General features: G+C 38.5%; 2 protein-coding genes across 4 annotated transcripts; one reads left to right on the forward strand and one right to left on the reverse strand.

Annotated features, from left to right (window-relative positions):
* Positions 1–297: 297 nt before the first annotated feature.
* Positions 298–2,139, forward strand: LOC117592735 (putative zinc finger protein 66). The gene is made up of 2 exons (XM_010868800.3): positions 298–665; positions 1,247–2,139. The coding sequence occupies exons 1-2, from the start codon at positions 473–475 to the stop codon at positions 2,035–2,037; spliced, it is 984 nt and encodes a 327-aa protein (XP_010867102.2). The 5' UTR covers positions 298–472; the 3' UTR covers positions 2,038–2,139.
* Positions 2,140–2,154: 15 nt separating this feature from the next.
* Positions 2,155–8,211, reverse strand: LOC105009378 (U1 small nuclear ribonucleoprotein C). Of its 3 annotated transcripts, none has more exons than XM_020055587.2 (7): positions 8,171–8,211; positions 7,894–8,003; positions 5,924–5,966; positions 5,723–5,831; positions 5,282–5,371; positions 5,049–5,159; positions 2,155–2,877 (listed from the first exon to the last, which is right to left on the reverse strand). In XM_020055587.2, the coding sequence occupies exons 2-7, from the start codon at positions 7,899–7,901 to the stop codon at positions 2,762–2,764; spliced, it is 477 nt and encodes a 158-aa protein (XP_019911146.1). In that variant the 5' UTR covers positions 7,902–8,003; positions 8,171–8,211; the 3' UTR covers positions 2,155–2,761. The 3 variants fall into 3 exon arrangements, with proteins under 3 accessions (XP_019911146.1, XP_019911145.1, XP_010867101.1); XM_020055586.2 differs by lacking the exon at positions 8,171–8,211 and adding an exon at positions 8,134–8,151; XM_010868799.4 differs by lacking the exon at positions 8,171–8,211 and adding an exon at positions 8,090–8,106.
* Between the last annotated feature and the right edge of the window lie 5,882 nt (positions 8,212–14,093).

Genomic DNA, 14,093 nt, shown 5'->3' on the forward strand with positions numbered 1-14,093 from the left:
TCAGAAATCAAAATAAACATTGGTAACAAGGTTGCGAAATTGCTACGAATTTCTGAAAAAAAAACTTTAAGCTCATAAAATATTGCTTGAGGTGGGCAAATAACATGTCTATGTTGAAATAAACAAAACTAACTTCATTTGTGTAAAATAAAAAAATGCTTCTGAATCAATTTCTTCTCCATTCGTGGAAAGTGCCGAACAAATCGTTTTCACCAATGAGTAGAGCGGAGTAGAGTTACGGTGTTCCCTGCGTCACATACACGGGTCCAAATATGGTAATACCTTGGCAGCCATCTTTCATTTTCTACCCGGTAAAACCGGGACCACGTTATACCTTGCTGTTTGAGAAGACAGCTTTTGTTTCTCAGTTGGGCCTTTCACTTGCAATATATCCAAGTTTGGGTTCATAAATTGAAGTATTATTGGTGATTCTGTGGATGAATTTCGATATTGACGTTATTTTAAAAAAAAAATGTCCAATCTGCAGCAGTTGAATGCGTTTCTAACCGAGCGATTTAATACGGTGGCGGTTGAGATATGCGGTGAAGTGGAGAAAACGCTAACAGTGTACCAGGAAGAAATCTCCCGTTCAAAGGAGGAAATCGATCGTCTACGAAGACTGCTTCATATCGTTACCCAACCGAAGATTAAATTACATAGAACAGGTTGTTGGCTGCCTACATTTGCAGACAGAATATGCTATCCAATAAATTACACATACATCCTTACATGTTCTGTATTTCAGTTACGCTGGGAATGATGATTTATCACCACGCCTTAATAGAGTAGTACTGTAGTACGCCAGAGAGAAATACGAAGCAAATTAATCCACAGTTCTAATTTATGGAAATCGGTTTTCGCGTTTCAATAATGTTTATGCACTGTTAAGAATAATCGTATAGTCAGCATGCGTTTCACTTGGACTGAGACAGCTAAGATAAAAGAACTGGCATTATATTTCCATTTGGGTTTGCCTTTCCTGATGCAAATGTAGTGTTTTATGTTGTTGTTTTTTTTAATCTAACACTAGTTTCAAGTCAGTTTTTTTAAATGATGTGCGTGTCTAGAACATCTTCTCATACCACTAGTTTAACCAATTTCATGTAGCTCTTAAAATGGCACACATTTCAGATAATCAAAGGCTTGGTGATCGTTCACTATCAGAAAAATACTACACTGGTTTTTACGACACCCATTCAGTTTATTTACCAAGTGAATATTTTTGAAATGATCTCCTTTCTCCCAGATGCCCAGCAGCTCATTATCCCTGAAGAGGAAGTTCACCCTGGGCATCAGCACAACAAACAGGAGTGGAGCCTCAGCCTGGGGCAGGATCCGGAACCCACACAGATTAAAGAGGAAACCGAGGAGCTCATGACTAGTCAGGAAGAGAAGTGTAAGGGTCTTGAGTCTGATAATAGCATTCTAAAGTTTTCAGACTCCTTTGTGAAAAGTGACTTCAGTCAGATCAATCCACATACATGCTCTCAACTTTTCCACACACAAACATTGAAGAACAGAGAGCAGGATTTGTTGTCTGCTAGCACAACTGAAGAGATCAAAACAGAACCTGATGAGGATTGTTACAGGCTAGCAACACAAACTAGTGACTCTCAATCCCTCTCTGTAGAAGCTCCTTACAGCTCTGTGAGTGCATTTAATAAATGTCAGCTGATTGACATGGCAGACAAACCTTATCAGTGCAACGTATGTGGCAAATTTCTCAAACGGGAGCGAAGTCTTATTGTTCATAGAATGGGTCACGCAGGAGAGAAACCCTTTACCTGTCCTATATGTAACAAAGGCTTTGTTGCATTAGGAACTCTAAAGACACACCTGAAACTTCACACAGGTGAAAGACCACACCGGTGCTTTGTTTGTGGAAGGTGCTTCAAACTGAAAGGAGCCCTGACGGAGCACATGAGGATACACACTGGTGAGAAACCCTTTCGCTGCCAAGATTGTGGTAAATGCTTCAGTCGGACAAATGCCCTTACAAATCACATGCTGCAGATTCATAAGAAAAAAAGAACATAGGTGGGGAGAACCTAAGGAGAAAATGAGTCAGTCTGAAAACAGAAGTAGCCTTTCTACATAACTATTGTAAACTATAAGGAATAAACTTTCGACCAATTTCTAAACAAGAGTCCTTGCTCCTTTTATGAAGTTTAATGTCAGAATCCTCCATTTATTAAGAACACTGAAGACAGACAAACATTTTTACTAAATTATTTAAAGCAAAGTAGGTAAATAAAACAAAGAACATTTGGAAAAACAAATCACAGGATAAGAGGTCAGGCCCATCACTTATCTGCCCTTTCGGCCATGCACCGTGTGTGACTCTTGCCACATCAAATCTCCACAGTAGTATTCCTGTTGGAACTGTAATCCAAGGGGGATAAACAATAACTGATTCACAAAATGTTACCTAAAAAACACAAAATTTAAATAAATAAATAGCCTGTCAAAATAGTTATGCTGGGAATAAAGATGGATGCTGTGGAATTCTACCAAAAGGCTTTTAGGGTGGAAACAATAGTACAACTTCAACACAAGCTGCCCATTTCTGACCATTTTCACTGCATTGAAAATGATCAAATGTAACTGGTCAAAAAACCAAATAGTGGAAGCAAGATTAAAATTGGACTTCCTATGTAAATGTAGCCTAAGAATCCATTTCTAAAATCCAAACAATGTGGAAGTGGAATCCCACCAGAGAACATATGGCAGTGCAGAACACAGGATGGCCAGATTTTGGGTCTCATCTGTCTGGCCGGATCATACCCGGTCTGATTAGCATCATTGGCCGATGGGGGCGCATCATATGTGGACCAGGCATCATCTGCATGTGGACCATTGGTGGACGCATACCTGGACCTAGAGGACAGAGAACATCGCAGAGATTGTAGTGGATTTCATGCAGTATTTCAATACATACTAATCATCTCATAATGCCAAAAAATTTGTTCAAACTGAGGTCTAAAACTAGAAAAATCCAAGTCACTTGTGAAACCATAAAAGCCCATAAATGTTTAAATATCATGACAGAGGTAAAAAATAAAAAAGGTGACAGACCTTACTCAGGGTCCACAAACTAAATAAGAAAATTAACGGAAGTGGACAATATAGACCAATCAAAAGTAAAAACAGACTACTGGTACCAGTCAAACAACAGAAAAAACCAGTCACCATTAAGTCAATGCATTGCATGGTTCACCCTTGGGACATCTTTTGTTGTAAACTGAACAAAGTCTCACCAGCTACAAGTCACTGAAAATGAGAACTTGTCCAAGTAGAACAGGAAATGGCCAAACTAACTATGTGAACACCACTTCAATTTAGTGGATTTGGCTATTCCAGCCACACCCATTGCAGACAGGTGAGGAATGTTTCTGACACAGGATCCATGGCCAAAGATTTCAAACTGTTGTGGAGGCAAGGGGGGGGTCCAAAATGGAATTAGTAGGGCTTACATAAAATGAGCTAGTGTACATTTTGACAGTAAAATGTAATGTTTTATACATCTCCTGGAAAAATTTTGACCACTTCACCGATTTCTTTCCTTTCCAAAAAGGTTGAAAAGGAACATTTTGAGTGAGGAACAGAAGTGTTCAATTGGCAGTGGTCTCTTAATTTTAACCTCTGTTACTCAAAACCTTCCTTTTCGACTTTTTTGGGAAGGAAAGAAAAAGGTGCAGTGATCTCAATTATTTCCGGAGCTGTATATAGCTTGATAATCCTAGTTAGGATTTCAGAATATTCGAGGTGACAGTAAAGAAAGTCACCATTTGTTTGAGGCCATTTATACATGTTTTACAACTTTGAAAATTGTAATTGTATGCTTGAAGTATTTGGTAGGACAACATGCTCAGCTCATGATTTGATTAAATATTGTCACAATATCAGAAACATATGAAGAAAGATGACTGGGTTTATATCATTAAGGAGCAGCACTGGTGAATAGAACACTGAGACCATCAGCTAGGTATAATTTTTCCAACCAGCGGTTCCAGAGGTTGAAGAAGGGAATCCAATTCCACCTTTACCTTACAGCAGCCATTGCATAAAACAAAACACCAGTGAATCACTGACATATCTGAAAGTGATAGTGTTACAGCTATCCATAAATGTGACTACTAAACTAAATGTCTACACATGAAAACTGATGCAGTCATATTCAATTTCTGGCCCAAACAGTTTTCCATGGTGAACAAAGGGAAGAAACAGAGACTAATTGGCTACATTGAGTAATTATGACATTACTTGTTATTATGAATCATTTTGGCACATAACTAGTATTTGGCCCATATCTCTTGCACACAAAGACTACATCAAGCTATTTATTACAAACTTGCTGGTATTTGACTATTTGGTTAACAGTAAAGTAAATTGTAATTGAGTAGAATAATTGTGGTGGTGATAAGAGTATTTTTTTGTAAAAAAACATTTTAATAAACCTGAGATTACAACGATTAATGAGATGCTTGAGAAAAATGCTTGATGTGGTCAATGATTGCTAACATCAAACCAAATACTTAAAATTTGACTACTGTTATAACGTTTGTTCTGTTGTCCAGTATAAAACATTCAATCTCAGCATTCTACAAAATATTGAGTAAAGCCACAAGAAAAAAGCAACAGTGTTTTTTCTGGGAATTTATTTAAAAAATTGCTGTGGGGGGACTTTCTATACAGGGGGGTGATTACAGGCACACATATCACTACCGATATCTAAAAATGTATATTAGCACAAGCCGCTTGCAATTCAAAATGTGCCATCTAAGACACCTAACATTGCTGTAACATTATTTTCTGAAACCAGTTTAATTTAAAAGGGGACATAGGACTGAGGGTGTTAATAGAAGAAAAATCATGCAATATTTGTGCACTTTGCACAGAAATTAGATACACAATTGTGTATCATATTCCGGGGTGGGCTCAGTTGAAAATGTGGCATGTGCTTCCTTTACACAGCGGAAACGCTTCATCTAATCAATTGAGAATTTCAGCTGATAGGAACAACCTTAACAGTGGGATAATAATCTTACCTCCAGGCATCATTCCATGTGGTGGGGGGCCCATCATTTGCATCATAGGTGGACCATGCCCTCCCATAGGGGGACCGGGTGCTGGTAGCATTCCTGGGCGTGGAGGGCCATCTGAGATTCACAATTCACAGGGTAAAAATCAGTTCCTGAGATACCAAGTTTACAGAGCTACATTCGACAAGATTAAATCCCCACCCAATACTAGTCTAGCACTGTTGAGGTTGTCTACTTACTAATGTTGGGAGGAGGGAGCATGGCTCCGCCTGGGGGAGGGGCACCAGGGAACGGAGTAGGGGGTATCTTCCCTGACTGGAAGGCAGCCGCTGCAAAGAAAAACAATAGACAACATGTTAACCCATGGTAGCATTTTGAATCCTGGTTGGCGCTATTGTATACACCCATCAAACTCAACTCTGGTCCTCGAAGCTAGTTCCAATTCCGTTTCTGAATTTCAACCCTCTAATCAGGGACCTATTTTGACCTGGGACACCAGGTGCATACAATTAATGATGAGGTAGAACAGAAAACCAACAGGGTAAGAGTTAAGTACCCCGGTATACACTATTCAAACCATACCAATATTATCAAAGTATGTGGGGCTTGTGATTTTGTTTCTGTCAGAACAAGCCGGTCCTTAAATACAATGATTTTAGCTATTTCCTTTATCTGCTCACTTGTTTTATCTATGAGACTCTGCGCTTGCTCCTCCATCCATTTCTGGTAGTAGTCTTTCACATTCTCTTTATGTTTTCGTCCACTACAGTGAGTCTTTCTCACTGAAGGCTGTAGAACGAAAACATTTTGAATGTTAGTAAGCATGTATGGCTTGCCATTGTTACAAGGTTCAAAGACTGAAAATTAAAGGGGAGGCTTACCGAATCATGTGTAAGATATGTGTCACAGTAATCACAATAAAATCTGCAGGATACAAAAATGCAAATTAGCCAAGTCACTGAAAATCAAAATCACTGTTTATAGCTAGGCACTGAAGCTCAGCTACTAGCTTGAAGCAGCAACTTTGTCTACCATGCAAACAGAAGGCTCAGGAAGGGAGCATTGGCAGAAACTTGAAAATTAAGGTTTGCCATTAGTGAGTGGGGAAAATAACATACACACCACAGTATTACTTTTGCACTAGTTTGTTGTATCCAAACCAATGTGTGTTTCCTTCCCGGTTTCCCTCTGCATTAGACATGGTGAGCAATATATTTAGAATGGTATCACAAAAAATCCTCATTATTGTCATAATTGTGAAGAACCTGGCAATTTCCAGCAAGTCTAGTGGACTTGTCAAACAAAATGGAATAGTCATAAGGGATATTTAAAAAAAAATTACAGATAACTACGCAGCATTTGCCAGAGCACTTAAGTTCAATTAAATATTGTCTCAAAGCATTAGAAGGGCAGAGGTATTTACAAACTTAGTTTCTGCCACTGCACGCTCTGTGTGTGAATTTAATGATTCACAGAGATCATAGGTCATGTGGTCTAGGCAAAAAGCTCAAAGTAGGCACTCTTCTCCACTATCAATGGAGCATGCATGATAACAACACTCAACAGATAATCTTAATAAAATGGGGGTTTGTTTTCAAACATGGTGTCACTAATCTACATAGACTTTTTTCAATCCTAAATCCAAACTGGAATCAATCAATTAATACAATACTGACAGAGTAATTTTTTTTTACTAGACCAGTAATTGCATAGGGCAAGATTACACAATGCAATTCATTATGCATGTGTGTAGAATAACATGGCAGCTGTTAATCTATAAATATAACTTATTAATAAGTAAGCCAACAAAGTTACTGCGGGTTAAAATGACTTTCATCCTCCCCAAGGCCACAGGTTTTCCTCTTTTACTGACCTGATTAGAAAAAACACCATTCCCATCAGGGTGTATATTAAACCTTTTTAAAATAGCATATCATACCATAGGTCGAAAGTTTTACCTGGTTAGGATACCAGATCAGGAAAAACTACACGCCCCAGAATGTTACTTTCGTCACACCACTAGCGGAACTGTTGTGCCCCCTTTTATGGTAACTGAGAAGGAAGAATGATGGATTATGTTAGGAATGAAGATCTAAAACAAGCGCATATATAGGCTGTTTGGTTGTTTCATTATCCAAATACAATCCATTGCATTATTCCTACTAAAGTGCATTCTGTAATTTAATTACTCAAAATTACCAGTATGTAATATAATGTAATATAAAATAATGTTGCCCGTTTACATTTTCATTATGCTATCCCCATGATGACATTAATAATTGTTACCCCTGTAACCATTTCGGGGGCACTGAGGTGGTCATTAAGACTAGGTTTCAGGACATAGCATGTACAGGTTTTACTAGGCTTCTGAATGTCATTGACAAATTAAAGACCGCCCGCCCCCCTTAACACGTTGATGCACCAAAGTGGGGGCATTGTGCACCACTGGTCTACATGGAATCTATTTCACAATTTACCACGAACAAAATATTCACAATTTCTGGTGAACTATTTATGAAGGCAAATTATATTATTGCCATGATGTGGCACAGCTAAGATGTAAGCGATACTATCGGCGATAGGTAAATATCGAAACATAGCAAGCTAATACTAACAAATTAGCTTAAGTGGAATGAATGAACAAAATGGTGTCGTGTTCTCATTGCTAACAGTAAGCTAGCTAACACAGTAAAGTAGCTACCTAGAAACAACACAATGTACACACTCTAGAATTAAAATTATCGTTTACAAGCAGGCGTCGTAACGGTTTTGTTTTTTTTAATCCACGACTGGATGTAACGCAGTGATAATACTTGAAATAACACCAAAATGTAGGGATTCTACAACTTACTTCGGCATGTTTTTGTGTTATGCAAGAAATGCTTGATCGGAGCGCTCATTTCCGGTGTTCGCACTCAATTCTTCAGAAATGTAAACGTTAACGAAACAGTTCCGGCTACACTGAAATTACATAAATAATGTAAACTAAAATAACAATTTAAAAATAAACTGAAATAACAATGCTTTCATTAAAAACAATTACATACATTTCAAAAGACTGTATTTTTTAAGCAAACATAGAACTAATAACCTCCAATCCCTCAATGGCTTGGGAAACAGACACTTACGGGCTGGACTCCAATCGCAAAATAGACAGCCCCTAAGCACTCGTCATGCGTCATGCAGGCAACATTAGAGATTCCGTAGCAACAATAAGACTTCCGGTTTTCGGATTTTGCCTTCAAAATAGAAGTCCGCGGTAAAACGCGATTTTAATAATATTAAATGTATCTATTTTGACACTTTGCTTAGTGTATATTGTAAAAATGTACTCTAGGAAATGTTCAGGAGACTCTATAGAATAATTATATGCAAAGAAATCAAGGGGCACTATGTATTTGCAATTGTTGCTGGTGTTTTACTCCACCCATCCTAGATCCTATTGGCCACAATGTAACTCAATGGATATGAAATATATATTGGCCTATAAAAAAAAACTGTTCTATACGCCGCGGTGAATGTATTGTAGGAAATGTTCAGGAGACTCTATAGAATGATTATATGCAAAGAAATCAAGGGGCACTGTGTATTTGCAATTGTTGCTGGTGTTTTACTCCACCCATTCCATTGGCCACAATGCAACTCAATGGATATGAAATACATATTGGCCTATAAAAAAAAAACTATTCTACACGCCGCGGTGAATGTATTGTAGGAAATGTTCAGGAGACTCTATAGAATGATTATATGCAAAGAAATCAAGGGGCACTCTGTATTTGCAATTGTTGCTGGTGTTTTACTCCACCCATTCCATTGGCCACAATGCAACTCAATGGATATGAAATACATATTGGCCTATAAAAAAAAAACTATTCTACACGCCGCGGTGAATGTATTGTAGGAAATGTTCAGGAGACTCTATAGAATGATTATATGCAAAGAAATCAAGGGGCACTGTGTATTTGCAATTGTTGCTGGTGTTTTACTCCACCCATTCCATTGGCCACATTCCAAATAGCTGAATAGCCTTTAGATCCATTTTTCCTTTTGTTAATGGAGGTGATTATCACCACTTGGTGATCACCTAACAATTCAGCCAATGATCTAATGTTGTTGTCAATGACATATATTAACTGGTCATTAACCTGTTGTACCACCTTTAGAGATGTAGGGGAGTCCAAAAGACCATTTACAGTTTTATACCTTTTAGATTAGCAAACACATTTTTACAACAGAGTCAAATCATAACCAATATCCAACTATTACGTACTAGAATAAGTCAACTTATTAGAAGGATATATGTTATTGCAACTACATTCCAGCCTTAGCTTAATTTGTAAAAAGAATATGTATTTGTCCTTATATTGAAAGATACATGTTTTAAATGAGACAGTGAGGAAAGAAAATATTTCATCCCCTGCTGATTTTGTACAAAAGACACCTGTCCACAGAAGCAATCAATCATTCAGATTCCAAACTCTCCACCATGGCCAAGACCAAAGAGCTGTCCAAGGATGTCAGGGACAAGATTGTAGACCTACTCAAGGCTGGAATGGGCTACAGGACCATCACCAAGCAGCTTGGTGTGGAAGGTGACAACAGTTGGTGCGATTATTCGCAAATGGAAGAAACACAAAAGAACTGTCAATCTCCCTCGGTCTAGGGCTCCATGCAAGATATCACCTCGTGGAGTTGCAATGATCAGGAGAACAGTGAGGAATCAGCCCAGAACTACACGGGAGGATCTTGTCAATGATCTCAAGGCAGCTGGGACCATAGTCACCAAGAAAACAATTGGTAACACACTACGCTGTGTAGAACTGAAATCCTGCAGCGACCCCAAGGTCCCCCTGCTCAAGAAAGCATATGTACAAGCCTGTCTGAAGTGTGCCATTGAACATCTGAATGATTCAGAGGAGAACTGGGTGAAAGTGTTGTGGTCAGATGAGACCAAAATCGAGCTCTTTGGCATCAACTCAACTTGCCGTGTTTGGAGGAGGAGGAATGTTGCCTATGACCCCAAAACACCATCCCCATCATCAAACGTGGAGGTGGAAAACTTATGTTTTGGGGGTGTTTTTCTGCTAAGGGAACAGGATAACTAATTCGCATCAAAGGGACGATGGATGGGGCCATGTACCGTCAAATCATGGGTGAGAACCTCCTTCTCTCAGCCAGGGCATTGAAAATGGGTTTTGGCTGGGTATTCCAGCCTGACAATTACCCAAAACACATGGCCAAGGCAACAAAGGAGTGGCTCAAGAAAAAGCACATTATGGTCCTGGAGTGACCTAGTCAGTCTCCAGACCTTAATCCCATAGAAAATCTGTGAAAGGAGCTGAAGGTTTGAGTTGCCAAATGTCAGCCTCGAAACCTTAATGACTTGGAGAAGATCTGCAAAGAGGAGTTTGAATCCCTGCACAACGATGTCTAGTTGAATCGATTACCTGTATTTCCTTAAACAAAGTGTCCTTCATCAGGGTAGCCATAATTGGCATCTCAAAATCATTGCTCAAATGAATCTTTTTAGCCACTGCTCATAGGGCCTGGAAGGCCCTGAACGTCTCCAATCCGTAAGTCACATCCAGATCCCATGCTTGGGTTTCATACTCCAGGGCCAGCAGTTCTTGGTAATTGCCTGGGAGATGGATGGGCTGGCTTCAAGGTTGTTACCAGGAATGATCAGACATACTATGACTGGGACAAGGCCTCTGGGTAACACCTCCCCACGAACATCTGCCATCAGATGTGAAACTCTTGCTCCAGGAGTGGACATGAAGCCAAAAGCCATGGTAGATCGACCAGTGGAATCAATCTGATTTGGCATGGGGACAATGTTTTCCACTAAGGCACGAAGATGAGAATTACCAATGACCAGGACAAATTAAAAGGAAAGAAAGTTAGAGATTTATCCCAATAATTACATTTTTTTTTAAATATATATATAATTATTTGAAAATATGTGCATCCTAAAACCTTCAAAGTAAATCCTGAATGTGGGCTGTTAGGTTTTATCTAAATACAACTAATATGGGGCATTACAACTCCAAACTTACATCAAACAACATGCAATATAAAAGATGATGTACTAAATCATAACAGGATAGGGTACACAGTACATATAGTTAATCAAACCAGTTACTCAACTTTCTACCCAAGTTGATCTCCTTCCGTCTTGGCTGTCTTTGAGTTTATGATGCTTAGGATGGGCATTGTATTACGAATGTGGCCAATTCTTTGCGGTCATGACATTTCTGTCATGACTGAAAAGTCAATATTATTTCCGACTGGCTAGAACGAGAACATTTGCTTGGAGACAAATATACTCCAGGACTGCAAAATGTTGGTCCTGGAAGGGCAAAACACTTTTCTGTTTTGTTTCTTAAAGGAAGTTAGCACTCAGACCAACTCAACTGTACTCAGATGGTATCCCCGGTCAAAATAAGTCAGTAAAGTGAGAATGAAGACCTGGGTTTTGGCCCTATGCGACCAACATTCAGGGCAGCCATATGCTATAAATTTGTTAACATAGAGATGTCCATGGTGCTTTAAAGACCTCTCTGGGAATATTGCTATGAATACTTTTTAAGAGTTTTATTTTAAATAATCTAAATAAGCCAATAAAGAGAAGCTGTTTGTATTGATTTTCTGTCTCTACATTTGGCTATAAAAATCCTTCAATCAATCAGAATTTTGCTCAGGCAAATAAAATTAACAACATATGCATACCAACATGAATCAAACAGCAAAACCAACAAACTGAGAAGAAATTGCCAACCTGATGAAGAAACAAAGCCTCTTAAAAAAAATTAACAGTGATTCAGAACAAATGTAAGCTGATCCAAGCAGAGTCCAAACAAAGACAGCAGGCTAATGGCCAGTTAATATAAGTAATTGACAACTACATTAGATCATTGGCTGAATTGTTAAGTAATCACCAAGTGGTGATAATCACCTCCATTAACAAAAGGAATAATGGATCTAAAGGCTATTCAGCTATTTGGAATGTGGCCAATGGAATGGGTGGAGTAAAACACCAGCAACAATTGCAAATACACAGTGCCCCTTGATTTCTTTGCATATAATCATTCTATAGAGTCTCCTGAACATTTCCTACAATACATTCACCGCGGCGTGTAGAATAGTTTTTTTTTTATAGGCCAATATGTATTTCATATCCATTGAGTTGCATTGTGGCCAATGGGGTGGGTGGAGTAAAACACCAGCAACAATTGCAAATACAGAGTGCCCCTTGATTTCTTTGCATATAATCATTCTATAGAGTCTCCTGAACATTTCCTACAATACATTCACCGCGGCGTGTAGAATAGTTTTTTTTTTATAGGCCAATATGTATTTCATATCCATTGAGTTGCATTGTGGCCAATGGAATGGGTGGAGTAAAACACCAGCAACAATTGCAAATACACAGTGCCCCTTGATTTCTTTGCATATAATCATTCTATAGAGTCTCCTGAACATTTCCTACAATACATTCACCGCGGCGTGTAGAATAGTTTTTTTTTTATAGGCCAATATGTATTTCATATCCATTGAGTTGCATTGTGGCCAATGGAATGGGTGGAGTAAAACACCAGCAACAATTGCAAATACAGAGTGCCCCTTGATTTCTTTGCATATAATTACTCTATCCACCTTCCTTGACATTTTCTACAATACATTCACCGCGGCGTGTAGAATAGTTTTTTTTTTATAGGCCAATATGTATTTCATATCCATTGAGTTGCATTGTGGCCAATGGAATGGGTGGAGTAAAACACCAGCAACAATTGCAAATACACAGTGCCCCTTGATTTCTTTGCATATAATCATTCTATAGAGTCTCCTGAACATCTCCTACAATACATTCACCGCGGCGTGTAGAATAGTTTTTTTTTTATAGGCCAATATGTATTTCATATCCATTGAGTTGCATTGTGGCCAATGGAATGGGTGGAGTAAAACACCAGCAACAATTGCAAATACACAGTGCCCCTTGATTTCTTTGCATATAATTACTCTATCCACCTTCCTTGACATTTCCTACAATACATTCACCGCGGCGTGTAGAATAGTTTTTTTTTTATAGGCCAATATGTATTTCATATCCATTGAGTTGCATTGTGGCCAATGGAATGGGTGGAGTAAAACACCAGCAACAATTGCAAATACAGAGTGCCCCTTGATTTCTTTGCATATAATTACTCTATCCACCTTCCTTGACATTTCCTACAATACATTCACTGCGGCGTGTAGAATAGTTTTTTTTTATAGGCCAATATGTATTTCATATCCATTGAGTTGCATTGTGGCCAATGGAATGGGTGGAGTAAAACACCAGCAACAATTGCAAATACACAGTGCCCCTTGATTTCTTTGCATATAATCATTCTATAGAGTCTCCTGAACATTTCCTACAATACATTCACCGCGGCGTGTAGAATAGTTTTTTTTTTATAGGCCAATATGTATTTCATATCCATTGAGTTGCATTGTGGCCAATGGAATGGGTGGAGTAAAACACCAGCAACAATTGCAAATACACAGTGCCCCTTGATTTCTTTGCATATAATCATTCTATAGAGTCTCCTGAACATTTCCTACAATACATTCACCGCGGCGTGTAGAATAGTATTTTTTTTATAGGCCAATATGTATTTCATATCCATTGAGTTGCATTGTGGCCAATGGGGTGGGTGGAGTAAAACACCAGCAACAATTGCAAATACACAGTGCCCCTTGATTTCTTTGCATATAATTACTCTATCCACCTTCCTTGACATTTCCTACAATACATTCACCGCGGCATGTAGAATAGTTTTTTTTTTATAGGCCAATATGTATTTCATATCCATTGAGTTGCATTGTGGCCAATGGAATGGGTGGAGTAAAACACCAGCAACAATTGCAAATACAGAGTGCCCCTTGATTTCTTTGCATATAATTACTCTATCCACCTTCCTTGACATTTTCTACAATACATTCACCGCGGCGTGTAGAATAGTTTTTTTTTTATAGGCCAATATGTATTTCATATCCATTGAGTTGCAT

The sequence above is a fragment of the Esox lucius genome, chromosome 17 (genome assembly GCF_011004845.1).
Source record: "Esox lucius isolate fEsoLuc1 chromosome 17, fEsoLuc1.pri, whole genome shotgun sequence".
Lineage (NCBI taxonomy): Eukaryota > Metazoa > Chordata > Actinopteri > Esociformes > Esocidae > Esox > Esox lucius.